This window comes from Anomalospiza imberbis, chromosome 7, assembly GCF_031753505.1.
Source record: "Anomalospiza imberbis isolate Cuckoo-Finch-1a 21T00152 chromosome 7, ASM3175350v1, whole genome shotgun sequence".
NCBI lineage: Eukaryota > Metazoa > Chordata > Aves > Passeriformes > Viduidae > Anomalospiza > Anomalospiza imberbis.
Genome location: NC_089687.1, coordinates 1,121,104 through 1,148,277, shown reverse-complemented (window position 1 = coordinate 1,148,277; position 27,174 = coordinate 1,121,104). Strand labels below are relative to the sequence as shown.

General features: G+C 48.2%; 1 protein-coding gene across 2 annotated transcripts in view; it reads left to right on the top strand.

Annotated features, from left to right (window-relative positions):
- The window catches only part of GALNT13 (polypeptide N-acetylgalactosaminyltransferase 13), a 36,446-nt gene extending 11,979 nt beyond the window's left edge, over window positions 1-24,467 (top strand). Inside the window, exons 6-11 of one of the 2 annotated variants that reach the window (XM_068195075.1) lie at window positions 1,097-1,214; window positions 7,453-7,633; window positions 11,913-12,052; window positions 14,216-14,314; window positions 16,199-16,333; window positions 23,646-24,467. In XM_068195075.1, the coding sequence (XP_068051176.1) occupies window positions 1,097-1,214; window positions 7,453-7,633; window positions 11,913-12,052; window positions 14,216-14,314; window positions 16,199-16,333; window positions 23,646-23,786 (814 nt within the window). In that variant the 3' untranslated portion in view covers window positions 23,787-24,467. Of the gene's footprint in view, window positions 1-1,096; window positions 1,215-7,452; window positions 7,634-11,912; window positions 12,053-14,215; window positions 14,315-16,198; window positions 16,334-20,730; window positions 21,090-23,645 lie in introns of those variants that run through there. The other variant, XM_068195074.1, reaches the window with a different exon arrangement.
- The last annotated feature ends 2,707 nt before the right edge of the window (window positions 24,468-27,174 follow it).

The window sequence follows — 27,174 nt, the reverse complement described above, 5'->3', positions numbered from 1 at the left end:
CCTGCAGCAGCTCCGGAGCCTCTTCCCAAGGGTCACTCCAACAAATCCTAGAGGTTTAGAGCTGCTGGGACCTCAGCAGAGGGTCTGGGATGAGCTGAGCCCCCAGACCCCTTTGGCTGTGCTGGGACATCTCAGAGGAAATTTGGAATTTGGGATTGAGTTGTTCCCTCCCAAATCTATCCCTGTGCTCCCAGCAGCATTCCTGTGGGATTTCATTTCCAGGGAAATTCAGGGCCCCCACCCAGGGCCCTGGGACTGCCTGTTTGTAAGGATGTATAATCCTGTTAGCTGAGATTTTCCTGCTGCTTTGAGCCGGTTTGGGCTCCCTCTGAGGCAAAGCCCGGCCATGAAACTCCTCCCAAGCATTCCTGATTGGATTTGGGCTGCTGCTCGCTCAGGAGGCCCAAATCCCATCCACTTTACCCTCACAATTCCCCTGAAATAATCCATGGAAATGGGAGCCACCCTGGAGTGTGGCTGGGCTGAGCTCTGTGGATTTTGGGGAAGAACAGGAAAATCCAGTTGAAATTATCTTTATTGCTCCCTGGAATGTGGCTGGGCTGAACTCTGTGGATTTTGGGGAAGAACAGGAAAATCCAGTTGAAATTTTCTTTAGTGCTCCTTGGGGTGTGGCTGGGCCTGAGATCCATGGATTTTGGGGAAGAACAGGGAAATCCAGTTAAAATTATCTTTAGTGCTCCTTGGGGTGTGGCTGTGCCTGGGATCTGTGGATTTTGGGGAAGAGCAGGGAAATCCAGTTAAAATTATCTTTAGTGCTCCTTGGGGTGTGGCTGGGCTGAGCTCTGTGGATTTTGGGGAAGAACAGGGAAATCCAGTTAAAATTATCTTTAGTGCTCCTTGGGGTGTGGCTGTGCCTGGGATCTGTGGATTTTGGGGAAGAGCAGGAAACATTCCATTAAAATTCCCCTTTTCTAGTTGGTTTCCATAGAATTCCTGTGTGGTGAAATGTGCTGTAAATTCCAGAGTGTCCTTTAAAAGGTCTTTTTTCTTTTTTCTTTTTTCTTTCCTTTCTCCCTTTTTTTTTTTTTTTCTTTTCTGTTTTCCTTTGTTTTTTTCCTGTTTGTTTCCCACCCAGGACCCCAACTATGGCTGGTGGCCTGTTTTCTATTGACAGGAACTACTTTGAAGAGATAGGAACTTACGATGCAGGAATGGATATCTGGGGTGGCGAGAATCTTGAAATGTCCTTTAGGGTAATTCCTGTTTTCCTTCCTTTTCTTTTCCCCAAAAAAAAAAAAAAAAAAAAAAAGCCCCCGTTTGTGCTGTCATTCCTTCAGGGAGCTCCCGCTTCAGCTGGCCTGCAAGTCATGAATTAAATGGAATTTTTAAAATTTGGGGAAACCTCGGTGGGTGTCTTGGGATTTTTTGCTGCATGGAATATTTTAGTATTGAGGGTTTTATCCCTCCAAAATTCCATATATTTTAGTCATTCTTTCATGGAAGAAACGAGGTGCCCAGTGTGAATTTGATATGAATTTATGTTCAGAAATAAAATTAAAAATACCTTTTAAGATGTTTTGGGAATGGTGACATCATGGACTTGCAAGTTCCGGCTGGAATTCTGGGTCTGTGCCAGGGAAATTCCGTGTCCTGCAGAAAATGCTGATATTCCTGCTGGGATAGGTGTGAGCCACACCTGGAGGGAAACACATCCAGTCACTGCCCTTCAGACGGAAACGTGGGAAATTGAGGCTTGGCTGAGGAATGGTTGGAAAGGATGTTGGGAATGGCTTTGAACTCCTCTGATGTGTCCCAGTTTCTGGATTTAGGGATGGGAATAACCCCCAGCACATCCTGGGAATGCCCTTTCCCATCTTTTCTTGTCCTTTCCATTCAACCAGGACCCTTTTCCTTGCCAGGGACCCCTTTGAAGTTTTTTCGGGAACAGATTTTTCCAGGGAAGACCAGCTGGGAGTTGGAAAGCTTTTCCATGCCATTCCTCTGAACTTTAATTGTTCCCTTTGCAGGAAAATCAAAAGGTTCAGTTCCCCTCCTGAGCCTGGATGCCTCCAATGAGGAGATTCCCACTTTTTTTTTGCTGCTTTAACCCCTAAAATTCCTCCTGGGGTGTGCCAAGGCCCCTGTGCAGGAATTCTTTTCCGTGGTTTTCCATGTTCTACAGGAGATCCCTGGAGCAGGGAGTGCCAGGCACTGTTAAAGCATTCCAAATGTGCCTTTCCCACCCTAAACCAGTGAATTAATGGGGTCAGGAATAGGAATAATGGAGGTATTGCCATGGGAAGGCCAGAGAATCACCTGGTGCTGTGTATTGGGATTAATTAGAGCCTCTGGAAGGAAAACCACCTGAAAATCCAGGGATATTTTGTGTGACTTTATCAGGGACATCAAAGGGTTCAAATCCCAGCTGATGAGGGAATAAATCCATGGGAAGCTGGGAGCCAGGAGAGCTGAGGGATCAGGGAGGTTCCTCCAGCTCCAAAGCTGTCCTGTCCAGTGGGATTTGGGAATATGTCCTGTCAGGAAAACTCGGGGGGAATTCCTGCTGTGGGAGATGGCTGGGATTGGAGTGAGGCACAGGGGTGTTCCTGGAGCTCTTCCTACATCCAGCACCAAAGGGAGGGAGGAGACTGGGGACTGGTTCAGAATAATAAAATAACCCCGCCAAAAAAATCCCAGAAAACTAAATCCCCAAAAATAAAATAAACCCAGCCCTTACCCCCCCCCCACCCCCATATTTTGTGAATTCCTGAATCCTCAAAAATGTTATCCAGTGCCTTTGCTTTCCCTGGATCATGTCTGTCTCATCTGCATCCAGCTCCAACATTATCCCAAAGAATAATTAAAAGGATTTCCAGCTTTTTTGCTCTCAGGGGCGTTTCCAGGAGCAGCATCCATGTGGTATAATTTGATTATTTTGGGAAAATCCACGGTTTTTCTTTTCACGGCTTCTTGCTGCTGATGGGCCTTTAATGACTTCTTTTAGGAATGTCTTTTAATTAGGGAAAATTAATGACAATTCCTGGCAAGAATCTCTTACAGCTCAAAGGGTTAGTCAATGAAAACCTGATTTACTCCTAAACTTTATTTTTATTTATGTAATTACTGACTTTTTTTTCCCTGTTAAATTCTCCAAGTGGTTTTATCCCACTTGGAGAATGCCCTGAAAACTTGATGCTCTGAAAGGATTTCCTATGGCTTTGGAGTGGGAATTAAAAATTATATGTCTATCAGAAAAAAAAAAAAAATCTTATGAGATTGTTCCTTAGGATAATCCAGGCAGGGCTGGGAAGGGGAATGTGAGCTCTGAGCAGGGTAGGATGAGGTTTAGTTGGGATTTCTGGCACTGCTGGAAGTGCAGAAGGGACAGGGGAAAAGGGGATTTCCTCAGGGATGTGACAGTGGAATTGTTCTGATCTCTGGAGTTCCTTCTTGGCTGTTGTGGGAATTGTGACGGGAAAAGGTGAGGAGCAGGAAGGGTTAATTCCTTTAATCAGAATCCTGGCTCTGGAGCCAGGCTGGGAGAGCTGGGAATGTTCCCCTGGAGAAGGGAAGGCTCCAGGCAGAGCTCAGAGCCCTGGGAATGTTCCCCTGGAGAAGGGAAGGCTCCAGGCAGAGCTCAGAGCCCTGGGAATGTTCCCCTGGAGAAGGGAAGGCTCCAGGCAGAGCTCAGAGCCCTGGGAATGTTCCCCTGGAGAGGAGAAGGCTCCAGGCAGAGCTCAGAGCCCTGGGAATGTTCCCCTGGAGAAGGGAAGGCTCCAGGCAGAGCTCAGAGCCCTGGGAATGTTCCCCTGGAGAAGGGAAGGCTCCAGGCAGAGCTCAGAGCCCTGGGAATGTTCCCCTGGAGAAGGGAAGGCTCCAGGCAGAGCTTAGAGCCCTGGGAATGTTCCCCTGGAGAAGGGAAGGCTCCAGGCAGAGCTCAGAGCCCCTTGCAGGGCCTGAAGGGCTCCAGGAGAGCTGGAGAGGGACTGGGGACAAGGGATGGAGGGACAGGACCCAGGGAATGGCTCCCACTGGCAGAGGGCAGGGATGGGTGGGAGACTGGGAACTGGGAATTCCTGGCTGGGCTGGAATTCCCAGAGCAGCTGGGGCTGCCCTGGATCCCTGGCAGTGCCCAAGGCCAGGCTGGACAGGGCTTGGAGCAGCCTGGGACAGTGGGAGGTGTCCCTGGATGGATTGGGATGGGATTTAAGGTCTCTTCCCATCCAAACCATTCCAGAATTCCCCAACTCCCCAGCATCCCAACAGCGAGGGATGAATGTATTCCATAGTCTGGGAGGGAACAGATCCCTGAAACTCCCAGTCCTTAGCCAGGATGGGAACTTTAGGGAAGCAGTCTCATTCCCAGGGAGTGTCCCAGAAAGTTGATTTGTTTGGAATTTAAAAAAAATATTGAAAAATTCCTTTTCCTAAGAAGAGGGTGCCGGTTCCCCCACATCCCACCCCAGCTGGGACAGGGAGCAGATTGCTCCAAGGGGAGCCAAAAATGGGCTGGAAAAGCATCCAGGAGCAGAGGTTTTTAACAGTGCTGGTGTGGGAGGAATTTCCTGCTGGCTGGAATGGGAAAGCAGCAGGGGAATGCTGGAATTTGGGATGGAGGGTGCTTCAAATTGTGTGTCCTCCTTCCTGGCCTGTCCAGATCGCTCCATGAGCACATCCATGGTGAATATTTGGGATTTATTCCCTGGTGTATATTTGGGGTTATTCCATGGAATTATTTGGCTTTATTCCATGGAATTATTTGGCATTATTCCATGGAATTATTTGGCATTACTCCATGGAATTATTTTGCATTATTCAATGGAATTATTTTGCATTATTCCATAGTATTAGTTGGGGTTATTCCATGGTATTATTTGGGGTTATTCCATGAGTACATCCCTGGAGTTTATTTGGGTTTCTTCCATGGTCCCAGGTTGCTCCATGAGCACATCCAGGTGAATATTTGGGATTTATTCCCTGGAATATATTTGGGGTTATTCCCTGGAGTTATTTGGGGTTATTCCCTGGAGTTATTTGGGGTTATGCACATCCTGGGTGAATATTTGGGATTTATTCCCTGGAATATATTTGGGGTTGTCCCCTGGAGTTATTTGGGGTTATTCCATGCTCCCAGGTTGCTTCATGGGCACATCCCTGGTGTATATTTGGGATTTTTCCATGTTCCCTCTGGGATTCCTTGGCACCTCTGATCCCAAAGTTCCCCCTGAGTCCCTGAGCAGTTAACACAGGGGTGTTTCACTGCTGATCCCACAGATCCCATCCCTCCTTATTCTCATGGAATGCTGCAAATGGAGGGAGCCCTAATTAACTAAATCTGCCTTGGTTGCCATGGGAACTCAGGTCCGTGTCAAGGAGCTTTAATTCCAAGATTCCACCAGAGCTCCTGTTTAAAACTCCCCAAAAACTCAGTGATTTAACACCAGATTTTACAATTAAAATAATTGCAATAAAACAATTGCAATAAGAAGTTGAAGTCATTAAAATAATTGAAATAAAATAAATAATTGAAATAAAAAACTGAACTAAAAAAATTGAAATAGATCATATTAATTAAGATAAATACTTAAATAATTAAAATAAGTAATTTGGATCCTTCTGGCACCTTAGGATGGGACTAAAGCCCAGGCCTGAGGTGGAGTCCCATCCCCAAGGATTTAAAAGCTGTGGAATGAGGATATGGATCAGTGGTGGACGTGGTTAACATTGGACTCAGTGATCTTGGAAGTCTTTTCCAAGCTAAATAATTCCAGGATTCCCAGCCTTTCTCACTCCATAGTGATCCAGCAGCAAAATTTGTTATTTTCTTTAACCCCAAAGCTCTAAATTCCAGCATGTTTAATATTATCCTGAGCACAGATTTTGGCTGCAGCACTAGAAAGGGAAAATTTCAATCTGGGAAAAGTTTCCCACACTGTCTTCTTCATTTATTATGGAATTTTTGGGATTTCACCAGCTCAGGAGGTGGAGAACACACACTGAATTCCTGGGTTTCACCTCTGAGGGTTTGGGATGTGCTGCTTTGTGTCCCTGGGTGTGGCAATATCCTGGGAATGCTGGGGCTTTCCTCAGGATGGCCATGGATGTGATTCTGCTTGGAAAATTTCTGTAAATATATATATATAAAATCTAAATATATTTAAAAATATAAACATATTCTAATATATAGTCTATATTTATATATAAATATATAATATGGATACATAACTGCATATCAAAATATATGAAAAAAATTACACATATACATTTGAGTGTGTGGGTAGAAGTTCTGCTCTGTTCTTTGAATATTATGGAATCCTGGAAAATCCACACCCTCCACGAATCCATTAGGAAATGACACCTTTCCCAGCAGGATGGGGCCCTGTTTGTGCTCCAAGCACATAAATTCAAGTGACCCATTCCCAGCACTTCCACTCTGGGAACTCTGGGGAAGAACAGAAAAAATCGAGTCAAAATTGTCTTTATTGCTCCTTGGAGTGTGGCTGGGCCCGAGCTTCATGGATTTTGGGCAAGAGCAGGGAAATCCAGTTAAAATTCTCCTTTTCTAGTTGTTTTCCATATAATTCCTCTGTGGTGTAATGTGTGAGGCAGTGAAATGTGCTGTAAATTCCAGAGTGTCCTTTAAAAAGTCTTTTTTTTTTTTTCCCATTCAACTCCTCCCAAGCATTCCCGATTGGATTTGGGCTGCTGCTTGCCCAGGAGGCCCAAATCCCACCCACTTCACCCCCACAATTCCCCTGAAATAATCCATGGAAATGGGAGCCACCCTGGAATGTGGCTAGGCCCAAGCTCCATGGGTTTTGGGGAAGAACAGGAAAAATCCAGTCAAAATTGTCTTTATTACTCCCTGGAGTGTGGCTTGGGCCCATGCTCTGCGGATTTTGGGGAAGAGCAGGAAAATCCAGCCAAAATTGTCTTTATTGCTACCTGGAGTGTGGCTTGGGCCCATGCTCTGTGGATTTTGGGGAAGAGCAGGAAAATCCAGTCAAAATTGTCTTTATTGCTACCTGGAGTGTGGCTTGGGCCCATGCTCTGTGGATTTTGGGGAAAAGCTGGAAAAAAACAAGTCAAAATTGTCTTTATTCCTGGCTGGGTCCGAGCTCCTTGGATTTTGGGCAAGAGCAGGGAAATCCAGTTAAAATTCTCTTTTCTTAGCTCCTGTTCGTTTTCCATAGAATTCCTGTGCGGTGAAATGTGCTGCAAACTCCACAGTGTCCTTTGAAAAGTCTTTTTTTTTCCCCATTTAACTCCTCCCAAGCATTCCCGATGGGATTTGGGCTGCTGCTCGCCCAGGAGGCCCAAATCCCACCCACTTTACCCCCGCGTGTGTTGCCACCCAGGGCCAAATCCCTGAATTTTCCCGTGAAATCCCCGCTGGACTGGGTGGGTGGGGACGTGACGACGGGGACGCAGCTGGCGGCCCCGCCGTGCGTGGGGCTGGATTCCTGCACGTCCCCCCCGTTCCCGTTGCAGATCTGGCAGTGTGGGGGCTCCCTGGAGATCGTCACCTGCTCCCACGTGGGACACGTGTTCCGCAAGGCCACCCCCTACACCTTCCCGGGGGGCACCGGCCACGTCATCAACAAGAACAACCGCAGGCTGGCCGAGGTCTGGATGGACGAGTTCAAGGATTTCTTCTACATCATCTCCCCCGGTACGCCTGGGTTTGTTCGGGATCGTCTCGTGGTCCGGAACGCTTCCTGAAAACAGGGAGTTGGGAATGGGAGGTGGAGCTGGGGAGTTGTTCGGTTTGGAGGAGTTCTCCGAGGTCTTTGAGTCCAACATTCCCAGCACGGCCCTGTGTCCCCACATGTCACATCCACAGGGCCTTAAATCCCTGCAGGGATGGGGACTCCACCTGAGCACTTTTCCATGGAGGAATTTCCCCAAAATCCACCCTGGGCTCCCCTGGGCCAGCCTGAGGCCGTTCCCTCTCCTCCTGTCCCTGTTCTCTGGGAGCAGAGCCCGACCCCCCCCCGGCTGTCCCCTCCTGTCAGGGAATTCCAGAGAGGGAAAAGATCCCTGGGGATCCTCCTTTGCTCCAGGCTGAGCCCCTTCCCAGCTCCCTCAGGAATTCTGCAGCCCTTCCCAGCTTCCTCAGAAATTCTGCAGCCCTTCCCATCTTCCTCAGGATTCTGCAGCCCTTCCCAGCTCCCTCAGGAATTCTCCATTCCCTTCCCAGCTCCCTCAGGAATTCTCCATTCCCTTCCCAGCTCCCTCAGGAATTCTGCAGCCCTTCCCAGCTCCCTCAGGAATTCTCCATTCCCTTCCCAGCTCCCTCAGGAATTCTCCATTCCCTTCCCAGCTCCCTCAGGAATTCTCCTTTCCCTTCCCAGCTCCCTCGGGAATTCTCCATTCCCTTCCCAGCTCCTCAGGAATTCTCCAGCCCTTCCCAGCTCCGTTCCCTTCCCTGGCCCCGCTCCAGCCCCTCAGGGTCTCCCGTGTCAGGAGGGGCCCAGGTGGTCCCAAAATCCCCAAGGGATCCGTGGGAAGGGCAGCAGAGGTCCCAGCATGGAGAGCAGGATCCCTTTGGACACAGCCCCTGGGATTTCCTTCCCCGCGTGTGGCAGGAGCGCCCGCGGGCTCTGGAAGTGCCGTTGCTGTTGCACTGTGGGCTCATTTTCCCATTTTCCCACCTTCCCGCTTCCTTTGCAGTGAAATTCCGTGGCAGCAGGGTCAGTTTCAGTTTTCCTTGGCAAGTCAATAATATCCCTGTGAGTTTTGTGCTTCTTCTCCTGCACGATTTCCTGCTGTTATCCCTCACCTGTTCCAGCTGAATTCCTCCTCTTTTCCACAGGCTGCTCCAGGACTTTGGTTTTTCCAGGGGTTCAAGATATCAGGAACCAGCACTTAATCCCAGCTGGAAAGAATCTCTGGGATTCTGCTTGTGGAATCCCACTTCTCCTGTGGGTGCACAGGATGTGCTCATAAAATATTCCCAATCCATCCTGGAAATCCCTTTAAAAGCCGGGAAATTTAAATTTTAAAAAAGGCTGTGCTCGTTTTAAATGCTTAATAATGGTGTAAAAAAATATATATATTTATGGATCTCTCCCTTATGGATTTTGTCCCATCAATATTTAAGGAACTTTTTCCTTTAAAACAGAAAAGTTAGGATGAAATGCCAGCCTGTTTTTTATATTTATTGTGAGTTATTCCTTGTATTTCCATGAGGAAAAACTGTTTTTCCCTTCTGGAATGAGCCCAAATCAGCTGGAATTTAGTGCTTCTAGAAGTGCCCTCTCCTCTTCCCAGTTACACATTCCCAGGATTTGATACAAAATTCCAACAGAGAACCCTCGGAGAAAATTAGATTGCATGGAAAGGGTGGAATTAGGTCACTGCCACTGACAATTTTGTAATCCAGAATTTCAGCCATGTGGAAGAATTTGTGAATAGGTGGTCTTTGTATTCCCTGATCTCTTCCCACGTTATTTATTAATATCTGTATTAATTAATAGGTAAAATATAATGAGGTTTTCCCCTAGCACTGAGGAACAAATGGAGGAGCAAGGGAAATAAAATGAACATTTTCATGGAAATTCTCCATAAAAAGAAGTAGGAAATAATAGATTTTTTTTAATAGGGCATTCCTAAATATAAAAACTATTCCTAAATATTTTTATCTGCTTTTTGATACTTTTCCCTTCCTATTAATGAGGAAAATGGGGATCTCTGGATACTTCTCTGGGAGAACAAAGGAATTTGCCTGTTGGTAATGAGGGCTCTGTTGTCTGGCACAGCCTCATCCCCCAACTCCCCTGGGAGCTGATTCATTCCATTCCTGAGCCGAGATCCCAGGAGAGAGGAGCCAGGAGCTGCTCCCAGTGGGAAGCAGACTTCTCAGCATAATAAGGGGCACACCTCGTAATTACACCCCAGATTAAAAGTCTGGAGAGATCTGGTTCCCTGGGAAAACAGAATTCTGCTGGAGAAGAGCTCAGCTCTATGTTTTGGGATTTGGAGCGTATTTTTAATTGGTGCCTTCTCCTGTTTTTGTGTGGATAACAGGAAAATCTTTATTTGTGCTGAGATGAGTCAGGAGCCAGAGTTTTTAATAAATCCAAACTAGATTTAAAAAACCAGGAGAAAAATCCCAAAGCAGTGAGGAAAACTCCCCTTTTGGTTTTAGAGTAACCCTGCATTACCAAGGAATTGGAGTTTTCCTTGGGAAGAGCCTGGCTCAGGGCCTGCAGCTCATGAGCCAAGTCATTCAGGAGAGCTTCAGAAATCCCAGAAATCCTGGGTATGCTTCAGATGGGATTAAAGGAAGCCCCTTTCTTAGGAAAGAGAGGAAATAGATAAATCTGGGATCCAGGAGCTGCCACGTGTGGGCCTGTCCCAGCTGGGGTCAGATAAGGTTCAAATGATCCTGGGACAGGAAACTGGGAGGGATTTTCCTCCTGAATCACAGCAAACCGTCACAACTGTCTGGCTGCAAAAAAGGTTCTTCCCTGCCTGCGTGGGAGGCCAAAAAGTGGGATTGGGATCCTCTCCTGGAACACAAACTGTGCCCAAAATATTCTCTCCACAGCCACTGGTTTCCAGCCCTTCCCTTCCCTTCCCTTCCCTTCCCTTCCCTTCCCTTCCCTTCCCTTCCCTTCCCTTCCCTTCCCTTCCCTTCCCTTCCCTTCCCTTCCCTTCCCTTCCCTTCCCTTCCCTTCCCTTCCCTTCCCTTCCCTTCCCTTCCCTTCCCTTCCCTTCCCTTCCCTTCCCTTCCCTTCCCTTCCCTTCCCTTCCCTTCCCTTCCCTTCCCTTCCCTTCCCTTCCCTTCTTCTTCCCTTCTTCTTCCCTTCTTCTTCCCTTCCCTTCTTCTTCGCTTTTCCCTTCCTCCATGTGTGCTCAATCAGCAGGAATTTCCCCATGGAAAGGGGGCTCAGGCCTTGGCACTGCCCAGGGAGGGTTGGAGTGCCCATCCCTGGAGGTGTCCCAGGAATTCTGGAGGTGGCACTCAGGGCTCTGGGCTGGGGACAGGGTGGGCATTGGGTACAGCTGGGACTCCATGACCTTGGAATGCTTTTCCAGCCTCAGGGGTTCCATGAAAACCTGTGACCAGGTCCTGCTGATGCCCAGCCAGGTCTGGCTCCGTGTCTGCTCCTTTGGGACCTTTTGTGGTGGCTGGAGATGGACGCAAAGAGCAGGAGGAGCCATGGGATGCTCCAAGGAAATCCAGCTCGTGTGCTGGCCTTGGACACTTCCAGGGATCCAGAGGCAGCCAGAGCTTCTCTGGGAATCTGTGCCAGGCCCCCCCACCTTGTCTGAGTTATTCCTGTCAGGAGATTGCAGGGAAACATGTTTTGTGAAAATGTGACCAGATTCCTTTGTTATTTTGGAATATGAAGAAATCAAGGAATTCTTCAGTCCTGCCTTTCCAGATTGTTAAAGGAAAGGAAAAGGATCATTTTCCAAGCATTTCACTTGGCTCCATTAATTAATTAGTTACTCCTTGCACACCTCCATGGAGAGGCAGCCACTCACCCCTCACATCCTGCTGCTCCCATTCCCAGCACATGGATTGGAATCAAGAGGAGCTGAGGGCAGCTCCGGGATTTTCCCCAAATGTTTGATGGGCTCTTGTGTCACCATTCCAGGGGTGGTGAAGGTGGATTATGGAGACGTTTCCGTCAGGAAAGCCCTGCAGGGGAGCTGGAGCAACTCTGGGATTTTCCCCAAATGTTTGATGGGCTCTTGTGTCACCATTCCAGGGGTGGTGAAGGTGGATTATGGAGACGTTTCCGTCAGGAAAGCCCTGCAGGGGAGCTGGAGCAACTCTGGGATTTTCCCCAAATGTTTGATGGGCTCTTGTGTCACCATTCCAGGGGTGGTGAAGGTGGATTATGGAGACGTTTCCGTCAGGAAAGCCCTGCAGGGGAGCTGGAGCAGCTCTGGGATTTTCCCCAAATGTTTGATGGGCTCTTGTGTCACCATTCCAGGGGTGGTGAAGGTGGATTATGGAGATGTTTCCATCAGGAAAGCCCTGCGGGAGAGGCTCGGCTGCAAACCCTTCTCCTGGTACCTGGAGAACGTCTACCCCGACTCGCAGATCCCACGGCGCTACTACTCCCTGGGAGAGGTACGGGCCCTGCCCTGGGAATGCCAGGAGAACGGGAAGGGCAGCGGTCCAGGAGTGCAGGAAACCAGGAAAGAAATGAAAGCAGGCAGTAAAAGAAACCAGGAATTGCAGGAAACCAGGGAGTAAAGCAGACCAGGAACTGCAGGAAACCAGGAGCAGAGGAAACCAGGAATTAAAGGAAATCAATCCGTGCAGGGAGCCAGTAGTACAACAAACCAGTAAGTAAAGCAAGAACTGGAAACCAGTAACTACAACAAAGCAGGAAGTCTAGGAAAGCAGGAAAACCAAGAAATAAAGGAAACCAGTAAGAACTGGAAACCAGTAAGCAAAGGAAAGCAACCTTACAGGTAACCAGGAACTACAACAAACCAGCAAGTAAGGAAAACCAGTAAACCCAGGACACCAAGAAGTACAGGAAACCAGTAACTACAGCAAACCAGTAGTGCTGAAAACCAGTAAGTAAAGGAAATCAGCAATGCAGGACACCAGTAAATAAAGGGAACCTTTAGTACAGGGAACCAGTAAGAACTGGAAACCTGTTAGTAAGGAAAATCAGTAAGAACCAGAAACCAGTAAGGAAAGAAGCCAGTAAGTACAAGAAACCAGTAGTGCAGGGAAGCAGTGAAACCAGTAAGTAATTAAACCAGTAAGTACAGGGAACCAGGAGGTGCCCAGAGCCAATGGATCCATTCCCAAGGGGATGAGGTGGCTTTGGAGCCAAGACTCAGGTGCTGGAGTTCCTTTCTTGCCTCTTATTCCTCTTGATTTCTTATTTCTCTTTATTTCTGTTTTTTAAAGTCCTTTTCAAGAAGAAGTTGCTGTTCCAAACATATTCCCTCTCCTTCAGAATCTCCCTTTAAATCAAGTGTCTATTCCACATGTTCACCAGGCAAATTTATCTCCCAAATGGAGCAGGAGATTGGAAGAGTGAAGTTTGGGATTAATAATATTAATATTTTGACACAATGAATATGCAGCCCTTGAGAGGAACCTTCCATCATAATTTATTGCTTAGAAAGTGACTAGAAGTGGCTTTTCTTGGATTTTTTTTTAAAAGAAATGTTTGTTCACTGAGTGATTTCCAGCCTGGAGCTGAGGGTCAAGGACATTCCTGGCAATCACAAGGTTCTGGGACCACCAGGACCTGGAATTTCTTTGAAATTCAACAAATTCATGGTTAAAAATAATACATTGAGTCGTTCCTACGCTGCCTTTTAAAAGCTCTGGAATGGGTTGATTTGATGATGATGGAATAACAATCAAAGGATTTGATGATGGAATAACAATCCTGGAACAACACTATGAGGAACAAATGGCTTTTTTTGTCATCCAGGGAAGTGATTTCCCACTGAAACTTGCCATTGTAGGCAGGAATAAAAGGCACTGGAGGATTTCAGGTTTAATCCTGCCAAAATAAAGGGAAATGGGGGTTTCCAGCAAGGAGAGGACTTGTCTAGGGAATGTCAAATTACGTGGGATTGTGCCACGTTGTCAGGCTGGAAAATAGGATGAGAAAGGCAGAAAAAAGTGATTAAAACACCTGATCTGTGCAGTGTGGCCTCAGTTCCCATGGAAACAGCAACTCAGGCAGGAGCTGGGAATTAAAGCCCTGCTTGGCTGTTCCAGTGGAGCAGGAAAAGGGAATTGCAGCCTTAAAGCCCAGCGAGCAGCAGAGAAATGAGAAATTTTTAAGGCATTACAAATGCTTTTTTTTTGGACTTTTTCCTGCCTTTCAGAAGAGATTTGGGCAGGATTTGATCCATCCAAGCTGGAGCAGCATCATTAGGCTGTAAATGATCCGTGTCCTGCTCTGGATGGCTCCTCCTGGGCTCAAATCCAAGGAAAAATTGTGTAAATCAAAGGTGAGCAGCACCAGGCCTCAAAGTGCATTTCCCAAGTGGATATTTTGTTCTTTTCTGGGACAAACAGGGAGCAAAAGAATGGAGATTCTGACAGATTTGGGATAATCATCCTGAATTCCCTCATGGCTTGACATGGAATAGTGAGAGGTGTCCCTGGCCATGGATGAGCTCTGGGGCCACTTCCAACCCAGACCATTCCCTGACTGGGAATGTGATCTGTTCACAAATTGCAGCTTTCTGCACCAATCTGGCAGGTCCAGGAAATATTTTAAGGAATATTTCACCTCCTTCTTTTCTCCAGATCAGGAATGTTGAAACCAACCAGTGCTTGGACAACATGGGCCGCAAGGAGAATGAAAAAGTGGGATTTTTCAACTGCCACGGCATGGGAGGGAACCAGGTAAATAAAACCAGGGAAAAGTGGCTTATTTGTCCAATAATTCCTTTGGAATATTTCAAATACCTGTTTCAATTTTATTTTAGATTTTGTGTGGAAGTAATGTCAAAATAATAAATGAAATTTCCAAAATATTTTTGATTTCGAGCAGAAGGATTTTAAGAGGACTCAGCCATTTTTTTTCAATTTCAGCTCCAGATTTTGGGGGAATATTGGTGCATATCCATAGAAAGTATCCCAGTGGATATATTGAATAGAATCCCGCTGTTGTTTAATAATAAATTAACATTCCAGACATTTAGGAAATGTGATAAGGAATTTGAATTTATTTCCATAAAAATGAAATGGGCAGGAATCTTCATAAACATGGCTGGATCCATCTGTTTTGAGTGTGTGTAGGGAAAATAAATATCCAGGATATTCAGGGAAGTTCTTTAGTGGAATTCCAGTAGTGGGGGCCTGGGGAGTTTCATTTGGAGGGGCTGGAAAGAGTAGAAAAGTGGATGGAATCCTTGGTCTTGTGACCAACGACTCTGGGTTAATTAGAACAAAATTTGCATATTCCAGTGGATATTCAAATTAGCATAGCTGCTCCAGATGGGGTTTGGGATGTAAATTATAATTAAGGGACTTTTAAGCATATTTTAAATTAATTCCATTTTAATTAATTAGAATTTTTTATTATTTCTGTGTAGAATTTTCCAGGGGTGGTGCCAGCCTGGCACGGTCACAATTCCCTGGTAGCTCTGGTATACCAGACACCTGCCCCTGGGCACATTCCTGGTGGGAAGGGCTGGGATGCTCTGTGTTCCCATCCCTGACTTATCCTGGATGTTCATCCCAGCTCCTGCCATCTCCTGCTGTCACTTCCTCCATGCTCACTGGAGCTTGGCCTCATTTCGCTGCTTTTTGGCTTGGAAAACCTTTCCCTTCCCCTCAATTCCCATGGACTTCTCCAGTGGAAAACCTTTCCCTTCCCCTCAATTCCCATGGACTTCTCCAGTGGAAAACCTTTCCCTTCCCCTCAATTCCCATGGATTTCTCTGGGGGAAAACCTTTCCCTTCCCCTCAATTCCCATGGATTTCTCTGGGGGAAAACCTTTCCCTTCCCCTCAATTCCCATGGATTTCTCCGGTGGGAAACCTTTCCCTTCCCCTCAATTCCCATGGATTTCTCTGGGGGAAAACCTTTCCCTTCCCCTCAATTCCCATGGATTTCTCTGGGGGAAAACCTTTCCCTTCTCCTCAATTCCCATGGATTTCTCCGGTGGGAAACCTTTCCCTTCCCCTCAATTCCCATGGATTTCTCTGGGGGAAAACCTTTCCCTTCCCCTCAATTCCCATGGATTTCTGCAGTGGAAAACCTTTCCCTTCCCCTGAATTCCCATGGACTTCTCCAATGGAGAACCTTTCCTTTCCCCTCAATTCCCATGGATTTCTCTGGGGGAAAACCTTTCCCTTCCCCTCAATTCCCATGGATTTCTCCGGTGGGAAACCTTTCCCTTCCCCTCAATTCCCATGGACTTCTCCAATGGAGAACCTTTCCTTTCCCCTCAATCCCCATGGATTTCTCCAGTGGAAAACCTTTCCTTTCCCCTCAATTCCCATGGATTTCTCCAGTGGAAAACCTTTCCCTTCCCCTCAATTCCCATGGATTTCTCCGGTGGGAAACCTTTCCCTTCCCCTGAATTCCCGTGGACTTCTCTGGGGGAAAACCTTTCCCTTTCCCTCAATTCTCATGGATTTCTGGAGTGGAAAACCTTTCCCTTTCCCTCAATTCCCATGGATTTCTCCAAGGACAGGCTCCAGCCCGCGAGCCAGCCCGGGGTCCCTCCCAGGGCTGGGGTTGGGTTTCCCAGCCCTTCTCCAGCCCCGCTCTGTGTTCCAGGTGTTTTCCTACACGGCAGACAAGGAGATCCGCACGGACGACCTGTGCCTGGACGTGTCGCGGCTCAACGGCCCCGTGCTCATGCTCAAGTGCCACCACCTGAGGGGCAACCAGCTCTGGGAGTACGATGCCGAGGTATCCCGGGTCCGGGGGGTGGTTCTGGGACAATCCCAGCATCCCTGAGCCCGGAAAAGCATTCCAAGGTCATGGAGTCCCAGCTGTGCCCAATGCCCACCTTGTCCCCAGCCCAGAGCCCTGCGTGCCACCTCCAGAATTCCTGGGACACCTCCAGGGGTGGGCACCCCAAACCTACCTGGGCAGTTCCAAGGCCTGAGCACCCTTGCCAGGAAGAATTTTTCCCCCAGAATGCAAAAATGGGACTTTAAGGACTTTCAGGGCTCCTTTTCTGTATTTGGTGTGAGGAGTTTGGAGCTGTGGGGGAACACAAAATGTTCCCTGCCAGAAGGGGCTGGGGCAGGGGCACCACTGCTGCTGGGGTGGGATTGGATGAACATTCCCTTCTGGGAAAAGCCTTGGGGGCTCTGGTGCTCAGGATCCCAGAAATGAGGCTGGAAAAGCCCTCCCAGCCCATGGAGTCCCATCAGCTGTGCCCCATCCTCACCCTGTGCCCACCCAGAGCCCTGAGTGCCACCTCCAGAATTCCTGGAACACCTCCAGGGATGGGCACCCCAAACCTCCCTGGGCAGCCCCTGCCAAGGCCTGAGCCCCCTTTCCATGGGGAAATTCCTCCTGGTGTCCACCCTGAGGCTGGAAAAGCCCTCCCAGGTCACCAGGTCCAAGCTGTGCCCCATCCCCACCTTGTCCCCAGCCCGGCCAATCCAGGAATTCCTTGGGCACCTCCACCCTTCCTGCCAGGAAGGCTGGAATTCTTCCAATAAAATACACACAGGGAATGTGCTGGTTTTTCCCTTAAATTGAGCAGAATTTCCCAGGAATTGTGTAAAACTCAGCTCGGCCATGAGATGGAGCTCCTAAAGCAGGAATACTCCATGTTTTTATGGCATCTCCAAGGGTTGGCTGCTTGTTTTTCCTGAAAACATCCCATTGCATTCCCTGTCCCTGGATTTATTGAGTAAAGCTTTTTATTGCCAATTTTCCTTGGAATATTCAGATTTCAGCTGACCATTCTCCCTTTCATTTCATTATTGCCATTATTATATATTTGTTAGTGTAATTTTAACCTCCAAACATTCCTAATATCCAGGACTTTTTTCCCAAGAAAACAGCCAGTTGTGATATTCCAATTTTTTTCCCCAGAGAAACAATTACAGGATATTTCTTTAATTCCTTGTATTCATTAATTTGATTTTCCAGTGGAATTACACTGATTTTTCCTTTCATTGTTTATTCAGGCATTGTGTGGAGGGATTTGGGGTGGTTTTTAGGAATTTTTAGGAATTCTGGCTTGGCAATGGACAACAGGGCCACAGCTGGACATGAAATAATCCTAAAAAGGGGTTTCTCTGAGGGATTTTCATGGAATTTTCTATGATTTCCTGCTTTTATTTTTACAATTTTCTAATTTAATTTGTGGTATTTAAATACTGAATAAATTCCAGGGTCCCACGCCTGGTGATTCCTGTTGTGACATCCGGGGAAACCGCTGGATGTGGAGAGGGATGAGATCCTGGGACGTGACACGCACGAAGGGATCCAGGGAAAAAATGAAGTTGGAAGTGTGTCACAGCTGATAGGAAGGAGTTGAATTCCTTGTGGAGGGATGGTGATGTCAGCGTTTATTCCTGACAAATTCCTCAGGACTTATTCCTGACAGATCCCTCAGGCTTTATTCCAAGGCTGCCAGAGCTCCAGGGGTGTTTGGACAAGGCTCTCAGGGACAGGATGGGATTGTTGGGAAATCCTGGCAGAGCCGGGGCTTGGATCAATGATCCCTGTGGATCCCTTCCCCCTCAGAATTCCATGATTTTTTCCTGGGTGATTGCCACTGTTTGTCCCCAGTCGCAGTGTCCCTGCAAAGCTTTGGAATTTCCATCCAGGGAGAGCTGAGGGGCTGCACAAAAAATGTTCCTTGGATCACTGACTCCGCTTTCCTTCTGTCTTCCCTTCCCTCAGTATTTTGGGAAATGGGAGTATAGCTTTGAGGTAAGTCTGGTGCAATCCCTGTGCCAAATCCCAATCCCTGGAATAGCTCCTGTAGCAGTGCCCTGGCTCAGTGCTTCTCCATAGCTGCTGCTCCAACATTCCAGAGCTTCCTGCTCCCTGAGCCAGCCTGGGAAACCTGGGAATGTTCCCCTGGAGAAGGGAAGGATCCAGGCAGAGCTCAGAGCCCTGGGAATGTTCCCCTGGAGAAGGGAAGGCTCCAGGCAGAGCTCAGAGCCCTGGGAATGTTCCCCTGGAGAAGGGAAGGCTCCAGGCAGAGCTCAGAGCCCTGGGAATGTTCCCCTGGAGAAGGGAAGGCTCCAGGCAGAGCTCAGAGCCCTGGGAATGTTCCCCTGGAGAAGGGAAGGCTCCAGGCAGAGCTCAGAGCCCTGGGAATGTTCCCCTGGAGAAGGGAAGGCTCCAGGCAGAGCTCAGAGCCCTGGGAATGTTCCCCTGGAGAAGGGAAGGCTCCAGGCAGAGCTCAGAGCCCTGGGAATGTTCCCCTGGAGAAGGGAAGGCTCCAGGCAGAGCTCAGAGCCCTGGGAATGTTCCCCTGGAGAAGGGAAGGCTCCAGGCAGAGCTCAGAGCCCCTTGCAGGGCCTGAAGGGCTCCAGGAGAGCTGGAGAGGGACTGGGGACAAGGGCTGGAGGGACAGGACCCAGGGAATGGCTCCCACTGGCAGAGGGCAGGGATGGGTGGGAGATTGGGAACTGGGAATTCCTGGCTGGGCTGGAATTCCCAGAGCAGCTGGGGCTGCCCTGGGTCCCTGGAAGTGCCCAGGGCCAGGCTGGACAGGGCTTGGAGCAGCCTGGGAGGGGTCCCTGCCCATGGCAGGGGGGGATTGGGATGGGATTTAAGGTCTTTCCATCCCAAACCATCCCATGAATCTATGTACCAGGAAAAGCCTGCTCAGATTCCCACATTCGTGTTTATCCCCATGTGAGGAATCCGCTACCTTTGGATTATTTCATATCCTGTGAACACCAGAGAGAGAGAATTCCAAGTCCTGTACTGATGGACCTCTGCTTTCCCTGGAAGGATTCATGGACAGGAGGGAGCAGGGAGTGCTGATCCAGCACTGCTGTCCCTGCCCGTGACTCCAAGTGACATTTTAGGGACACTCGGCTCTGGTATTTTTAGTGGCTCCTTTATCCTCATGTCACTTTTTCCATTCCCAAGCCAAAATATTGGAAAAGGAGCGGGTGAGGGATGTGGGAAGAGCATTCCAGCTGCTCCAGCCCTGGCTACCTCAGTGATGGGGTGACAGTGGGAAGAATTTAGGGAAATGGAAGCTCCCCTTCATCTCACCCCACCTGGAATTGGCGCCGGAAAGGAAAAGCTGGAATTGTGGAAAAAAACCACCTCATAAATGCTCAATGAATTCTGTTTTTAACTGGGTAATTCCCAAATGGGGCTCAGGGTGGTTTGTGCAGGAAAAACCCCAGCTGTGCCCAGATCTTTCCAGTGGGGAATCACAGCCATCCAAGGGGTTGGAGAGGCAGGACTGCGAGCCTCACTCCATGATGGATCTTGGGAATGGGCTCAAGAGCAGGGAGGAAATTTTGGGATATTTGTGAAGAAAAAAACCCATCTCTGCCTGGATCTTCCCAATGGGGAATTGCAGCAATCCGAGGAGTTGGAGGAGCAGGACTGGGAGCCACACTCTGTGCTGGATCATGGGAATGCTCTCAAGAGCAAGGTGGAAGTTTTGGGATATTTCTAGGAAAACCCCATCTCTGCTTGGATCTTCCCAGCAGGGAATTGCAGCAATCCAAGGGTGGGGAGAGTGAGCCCCAATCCACTCTGGGACGCTCTAAAGATCAGGGTGGAAGTTTTGGAATATTTCTGCTAGGAAAACCCCATCTCCACCTGGATGTTCCCAGCAAGGAATAGTAGCAATCCAAGGGTAGGGAGAATGGGATTGGGAGCCCCAATCCACTCTGGATCACGGGAATGCTCTCAAGAGCAAGGTGGAAGTTTTGGGATATTTCTAGGAAAACCCCATCTCTGCTTGGATCTTCCCAGCAGGGAATAGCAGCAATCCAAGGGTAGGGAGAACGGGACTGGGAGCCTCAATCCACTCTGGATCGCAGGAATGCTCTCAAGAGCAAGGTAGAAATTTTGGGCTATTTCTGCTAGGAAAACCCCATCTCCACCTGGATGTTCCCAGCAAGGAATAGCAGCAATCCAAGGGTAGGGAGAATGGGATTGGGAGCCCCAATCCACTCTGGATCACGGGAATGCTCTCACGAGCAGGGAGGACACTTTGTGTGCCATTCAATCCCAGCCCATGAATTTCCGTCTGGACGTTCCCATTTGTCTGCGGCGCATTCCCCGTGAGCAATTCCCCATTTGTCCCCGCTCCTCCCGCCACCCTCGGCCGCTCCCGCTGAGCGTTCCCGCTTTTCCAGAGGCGCACGTTCCTGCACATCATCACGCAGTCGTGCCTGACGCTGGGCCGGCTCGAGGACGGCTCCCAGGGCCCCACGGTGGAGGCCTGCGACGGGAGCCCCCTGCAGAGCTGGATCCTCAGGAATTACTCCCGCCTGGAAGTCTTTAGGAAGGTTTACTCCAGCCCCACTGATTATTTCCTGTAGGGGCGTCGGGACTGGGAGGAAATCTAGGATGCGGTAAGGAATTCCCAGGAAATCTCCCTGCTCCGGGCTCTGCTGGAGGAGCTCGGCGGAGTTTCTGTCTTGTTTTATTTTTGGGTGCAATTTTTGTGTTCTTTAAAATTTTTTCGACGGTTTTGAAAATGCTCATTTTTTTTGTGGAATTCGTAGATTTTCAGGGAATTTTACGAGAATTTTTGAAACACTTTTTCATGCAGTTTTCATTGTTTCGTGCCATTTTTCATACAATTTGCATTAAATTGTTAATAAAAATTCATAAAATTTTCATCGAATTTTCATGGATCTTTTGTAGAATTTTAATTGAGTTTTCTTAGAATTTTTAATATAATTTTCATACAATTATCTCATAGAATTTTTCATGGAATTTTCATAGAATGTTCATACAATTTTTTTGTAGAATTTTCATAGAATTTTCATAAAATCTAATATTTTTTTCATAGGATTTTCATATAATTTAAAAGAATTTTTCATATCAATTTTTTTCTGTAAAACAAGACAGAAGATTATTTTAGAACAGATGTTTCATGTTAGTTCTTAGTTTTTAGTAATTATTAGTTACTAGTAATTATTAGTCTTAATTATTGTTAGTTTTGATTAATTTTGGATGAATTAAACTCCCTTGATCTCTTGCTGTCACCTTGATTGTTCCAGTCTGCAGGAGCTGAAGATTTAGTCCCTAATCCAACACATAAAACTAATTCCAGTTGCAAAATATTTTCTCAAAAAGGTTCAGCTTTTCCACAGATTTTTCCTAGATTTTATCAGGAATTGGATTTTTTAAAGAGATTTTTTTCCTATAATTTTCATGGAATTCTTCCTATACCTTGGAGTAGCACAAGGAGATGGGTGGTAAGAAAACCAAATTCCTTGTTGGAATTTCCCACCAGTTTAGTTGGAACACCAGAAAAAAAGTATTTATTTATTTATATTTATATATACATATATTTAAATTTTTATACATATGTGTGTATATATTTTATATTTCTATATAAAATCAAAATATATAGAACTATAATAGACATAAATTTCAACTCATAAACACCCATATATGTTTATTATGTAATATATAAACATGCTGCTATATTTTTCAGTAAATATAGTATTGCATAGAAATATTATAAATAATGAACATAAATGGTGTTTATGAGCCCTGAGAGCATCAGACTCTTGTGAAAATTTTTCCTGATTTTCCTTCAGTTAAGAGTATTATTATTTTATTTAAATTTATATTTTCTATTATTCTATGCTATATTATTTTCATATTAATTTTATATTATTTTTATATTATTTTTATATCTCGTATTTTATATTGCTCTAGATTATATTATTTCATCTATTTTTAGTCCCTTAAATTTTGTATTTATATTATTTTTTATATTTGTTTATATTGTACATAATATATCTTACAGTAATCTATAGTATATTATTTAATATATTATTTTTATATTACCTATAATCTTATATTTTATATTAATTTATATTACTTTTTCTATAATTTTTTTTTTTTTAATATGATATCAATATTTATCCTCCTGGGTGAGCTCAAGCCCTCAAGCAGCTCCAGCCCCTCTATCCCTGGGATGATCCCAAGTTTTGACGTCAGCCTGGGCTGTTTGGGATGAATTTTGGGATTAAGTCCTCCTTTCTCCCCTCTCCTGAGGGCTTCAGGATTTTTCTGCCCATCCTGGTTTTCCCTGTTTGTTCCCTTGCCATAGAATCAGGCTCTGCTCCAGTGGATGAGCTGCAGACAGGATTTCCACCCTGAAATTCCCCATTCCCAGGGTTCTTGGGAGAGCTGGGAACGTTCCCCTGGAGAAGGGAAGGCTCCAGGCAGAGCTCAGAGCCCTGGGAATGTTCCCCTGGAGAAGGGAAGGCTCCAGGCAGAGCTCAGAGCCCTGGGAATGTTCCCCTGGAGAAGGGAAGGCTCCAGGCAGAGCTCAGAGCCCTGGGAATGTTCCCCTGGAGAAGGGAAGGCTCCAGGCAGAGCTCAGAGCCCTGGGAATGTTCCCCTGGAGAAGGGAAGGCTCCAGGCAGAGCTCAGAGCCCTGGGAATGTTCCCCTGGAGAAGGGAAGGCTCCAGGCAGAGCTCAGAGCCCTGGGAATGTTCCCCTGGAGAAGGGAAGGCTCCAGGCAGAGCTCAGAGCCCTGGGAATGTTCCCCTGGAGAAGGGAAGGCTCCAGGCAGAGCTCAGAGCCCTGGGAATGTTCCCCTGGAGAAGGGAAGGCTCCAGGCAGAGCTCAGAGCCCTGGGAATGTTCCCCTGGAGAAGGGAAGGCTCCGGGCAGAGCTCAGAGCCCTGGGAATGTTCCCCTGGAGAAGGGAAGGATCCAGGTAGCGTTTCCATGGAATACTGAGCAAATACATTCCCATCAGCAACAATTCCTGCTCTGGTCCCAAACATTCGACGTGTCCATGGCCGTGGAGACCAAACTCCTCCATCCAACAGCTGTGTCTTGGAAATATCAGATTTCCTTGGAATTATTCTCCCTTTGCTGCGGGGTTTGTTGGTTCAGCAGAGGGAGGAGCAGGGTGGCTCCAGTGGGACGTGGTGGGGATGTCCTGGAGCTCCAGGAGATTCCCGTCGCTCCACGCAACAACCAAACCAGGCCTGGAGCACCAGGAGATCGCGTTCCCCGTTTGGAATTCCATTGGAACGCTGGTTTTCAGTAGGAATTCTCTGTCCCCCCCTTGCAGAAGCTCACCCTGAGGCACCTGAACAGCAACCAGTGCCTGGCGGAGCCATCGGAGGAGGACCGGCTGGTGCCCACCATGCGGGACTGCGGCAGCGGCCGCTCCCAGCAGTGGCTGCTGCGCAACATGACCCTGGGGGCCTGATTCCCGCCTCTAATCCCGCTTTTCCTGCTTTTCCCGCTGCGCCCAGCAGTGCCCAGCCCGCTCCCGACCCCAGCAGAGTCACCGGGGGGTTCCCGGTGCCGCGGTGCCCTTGGACTCCTCCGGGCCTCCTGGTGATCCAGGACCTGCTGGTGCCGACACTAGCGGGCTCCAGATCCCAGAGGCAGCAGCTGACCTTGGAGAAGTTGGGATGTGGAGGCGTTGCTGTCACTCCAGAGATTCCAGAGGCAGCAGCTGACCTTGGAGAAGTTGGGATAAGGAGGTGTTGCTGTCACACGTCACCATGGAGAGGTGGCCCTGTCCAAAGGCCCTGTGGCACCAGCTGGCACTGGGACCCATCTTGGGAGGTGTGGCCCGAGCTGATGGGATGTGCTGGGCTCTCCTGGAGAAGCTGGAGAAGATCCTAGAGAATATCCTGGAGGATCTTGGGTGGTCTCTCGTGCCCAGTGGGATTTGACAGCACCAAAGCTTCCTGGGTTGTGCTGGGAAAAACCGGGATCCGGTGTTGGGAAAGCCAGGCCAAGACTGCACTTCACCAGGAGTTCCAACAATGAGACCACAGGAGACACGGGAATGCCGAGGAGAAGGAGTGACACTGGTGGGACCTCGGAGTGGCACGGAGGGAGCTGTCCCTTGCTTCCATGGGAGTGGAGCTGGGGCCGGACCTGGGGTTCAGGGGACACCTGGAAGGAGCAAAACTGAGACCTCTGGAGCTTGGAGGGTCTCCATCCCTCCATCCCAACACATCCATGATTCCCTGCATCACACCAGGCCACAGGCACAGCTCCGTCCCTGGATCCACGCCCAGCTCTGCCTCCAGGTGTTCCCTCTCCCAGAGGAACCCCAGAGGCTCCTTTCTGCTTTCAGGAATTTGGGGACTCAATCCTTTTGTGGGTGTGGCTGTTCCCAAAGCGCTGCTGGCCCTCAGGAGCTGCTCCCTGCTGGGATGTGGGGACAGGGACATTCCCGGAATGAGACGGGGACATTCCTTTGGGAGCCACCCCAAATGCAGCTGTGGCCCTCTGGGCTGGGATTTGGGAATTCTCACTGCCCAGAGGGTTCAGGAGACTGAAACCCCAGGGCAGCGGGATCCCAGCACGGGTAAGTGGGGAAATATTTCCCAGGATTTCCCTCACAATTCCCAAAAATCTCTGTAAAATGCACTGGGTCATTAAAAATGCCGGTATTTTCTGTATCTGCTCTGGTGCTTCTGGATTCATCCCGGGGTTTATGGATGGCGTAAATGACAGAGGGTGTTTGCTGGGTGCTGAGCACTAAATGGGAAGCAGGAGAGAGTTCAATTGGGGAAGGATTGGTGGGCGTGCGTGGAGCTGGAATATCCTGGATTAACTCGGATTGGGGCTCATCTCCAGCCTCCTGCCCAAATATTCCTGCTCCTCCTCCTCCAATCACCCCGAAAATACAAAATGTGGTTTAAAAGATCCCCCTAAAAAGGGGGAGGTTTTGTTCTGCTCTGTAAAAAGAGCAGGAAAACATCAAGATCAAATTTAGACAGGAATTTCCATGCAGGAAAAGAGGAATCAGTTATTTATTCCATCTCCTTCCCCAGGGTTTTGGCCACAGCACAGCCCTGGGTGGGTCCCCTGGCCGGGAATTCGGGTTGGGCTGGGAAGGAGGAGGTGGGGAATGTCCTGGGGACGAGGGAGAGGGCGGTGTCACTTCCCTGTGGAACACCCCGGCTCCAAAGGGGGACAGCTCCACCTTCCCAGCGCTGCCCTGCCCCATCCCAAGGTTCCTGGATGTCAGAGCCGGAGCTATTTACAAAATTAGAATTTTATAAATAGAATTGCTATATTAATACGTAATTTTATAATTCATCCTACACTGCTGCGCTGCCCTTCAATCAATCAAATCACAAAAGGACTAATTAATAACTCATTTAATGAGATTCCCCACATCCAGGGTTACTTCCTTGTCCAAAACCATGGAAAAACCCCAACTAAAATCCCTTTCCTCAGCAATTCCCTGTTCCAGGTTGTCCCTGCAGGTGTTTGGGGGGTTGGAGCTGCAGGTGACACCAAACCCTGGTGAGGCCCAACCTCCCCTGCTGGTAATTAAAGCTTTTAGAGGTAATTAACTGCTCCTGTTAATTGTGGAGCCTGGGAATGAATCACCCAATAATCCCTCTGGGAGGGATGAATGCAGGCATGGAGGTATTTCCTCCCCCCTTTTTTTTTGGAATTTCTCAGAAATGTTAATAATTAGGATTGACAGAAAATTACAGAGAGGGACCCAACCTCCATCTCATTTCCCTAGAAATATGATTTATCCCTTTTTTTTTAGGATTTATTTAAGGGATTTAGGGATTCATCCCCTCTGGATGAATCCCTAAGGATATTTTTGAGATCAGGAAAATCCTGGTTCTGGTGCCATGACCACCTGCTCCAACTGCCATTTCAATCTGGAAATGGTTTTTCCAAGGGAAAACAGCAGGATCTGCCCTCAAATCCACATGCAGGCAGTGGGATTGGAAGAGACAGCTTTGGGAATGTCTGTTAATTCAGGGAATAAATAATGAATCCCGTCATTTTACTTGTCATCATCCCCACATCAGCTAAAGCCTGGGAAAGCCTCCAGGTGCTGAAATCAGGGAATTGCAGGTAAGAGATGGAACTGCAGGAAAAGGAGCTCCAGAGGGAACTCCTGCCCCGGTGAGTTTTAATGGACCTAAACAAAACCCCGGGCCTGGGATGGGAAACCTCACCTGGAGCGTTCAGCTGGGATGGCAGCAGGCATGGGAAGGTTGGATTTGTGGGATAATCAGCACAAGGAGGATGTGGAGATGCTGGGGAGTCCAGAGGAGGCCATGGATATGCTCTGAGGGCTGGAGCCAGGCTGGGTGAGCTGGGAATGTTCCCCTGGAGAAGGGAAGGCTCCAGGCAGAGCTCAGAGCCCTGGGAATGTTCCCCTGGAGAAGGGAAGGCTCCAGGCAGAGCTCAGAGCCCTGGGAATGTTCCCCTGGAGAAGGGAAGGCTCCAGGCAGAGCTCAGAGCCCTGGGAATGTTCCCCTGGAGAAGGGAAGGCTCCAGGCAGAGCTCAGAGCCCTGGGAATGTTCCCCTGGAGAAGGGAAGGCTCCAGGCAGAGCTCAGAGCCCTGGGAATGTTCCCCTGGAGAAGGGAAGGCTCCAGGCAGAGCTCAGAGCCCTGGGAATGTTCCCCTGGAGAAGGGAAGGCTCCGGGCAGAGCTCAGAGCCCTGGGAATGTTCCCCTGGAGAAGGGAAGGATCCAGGTAGCGTTTCCATGGAATACTGAGCAAATACATTCCCATCAGCAACAATTCCTGCTCTGGTCCCAAACATTCGACGTGTCCATGGCCGTGGAGACCAAACTCCTCCATCCAACAGCTGTG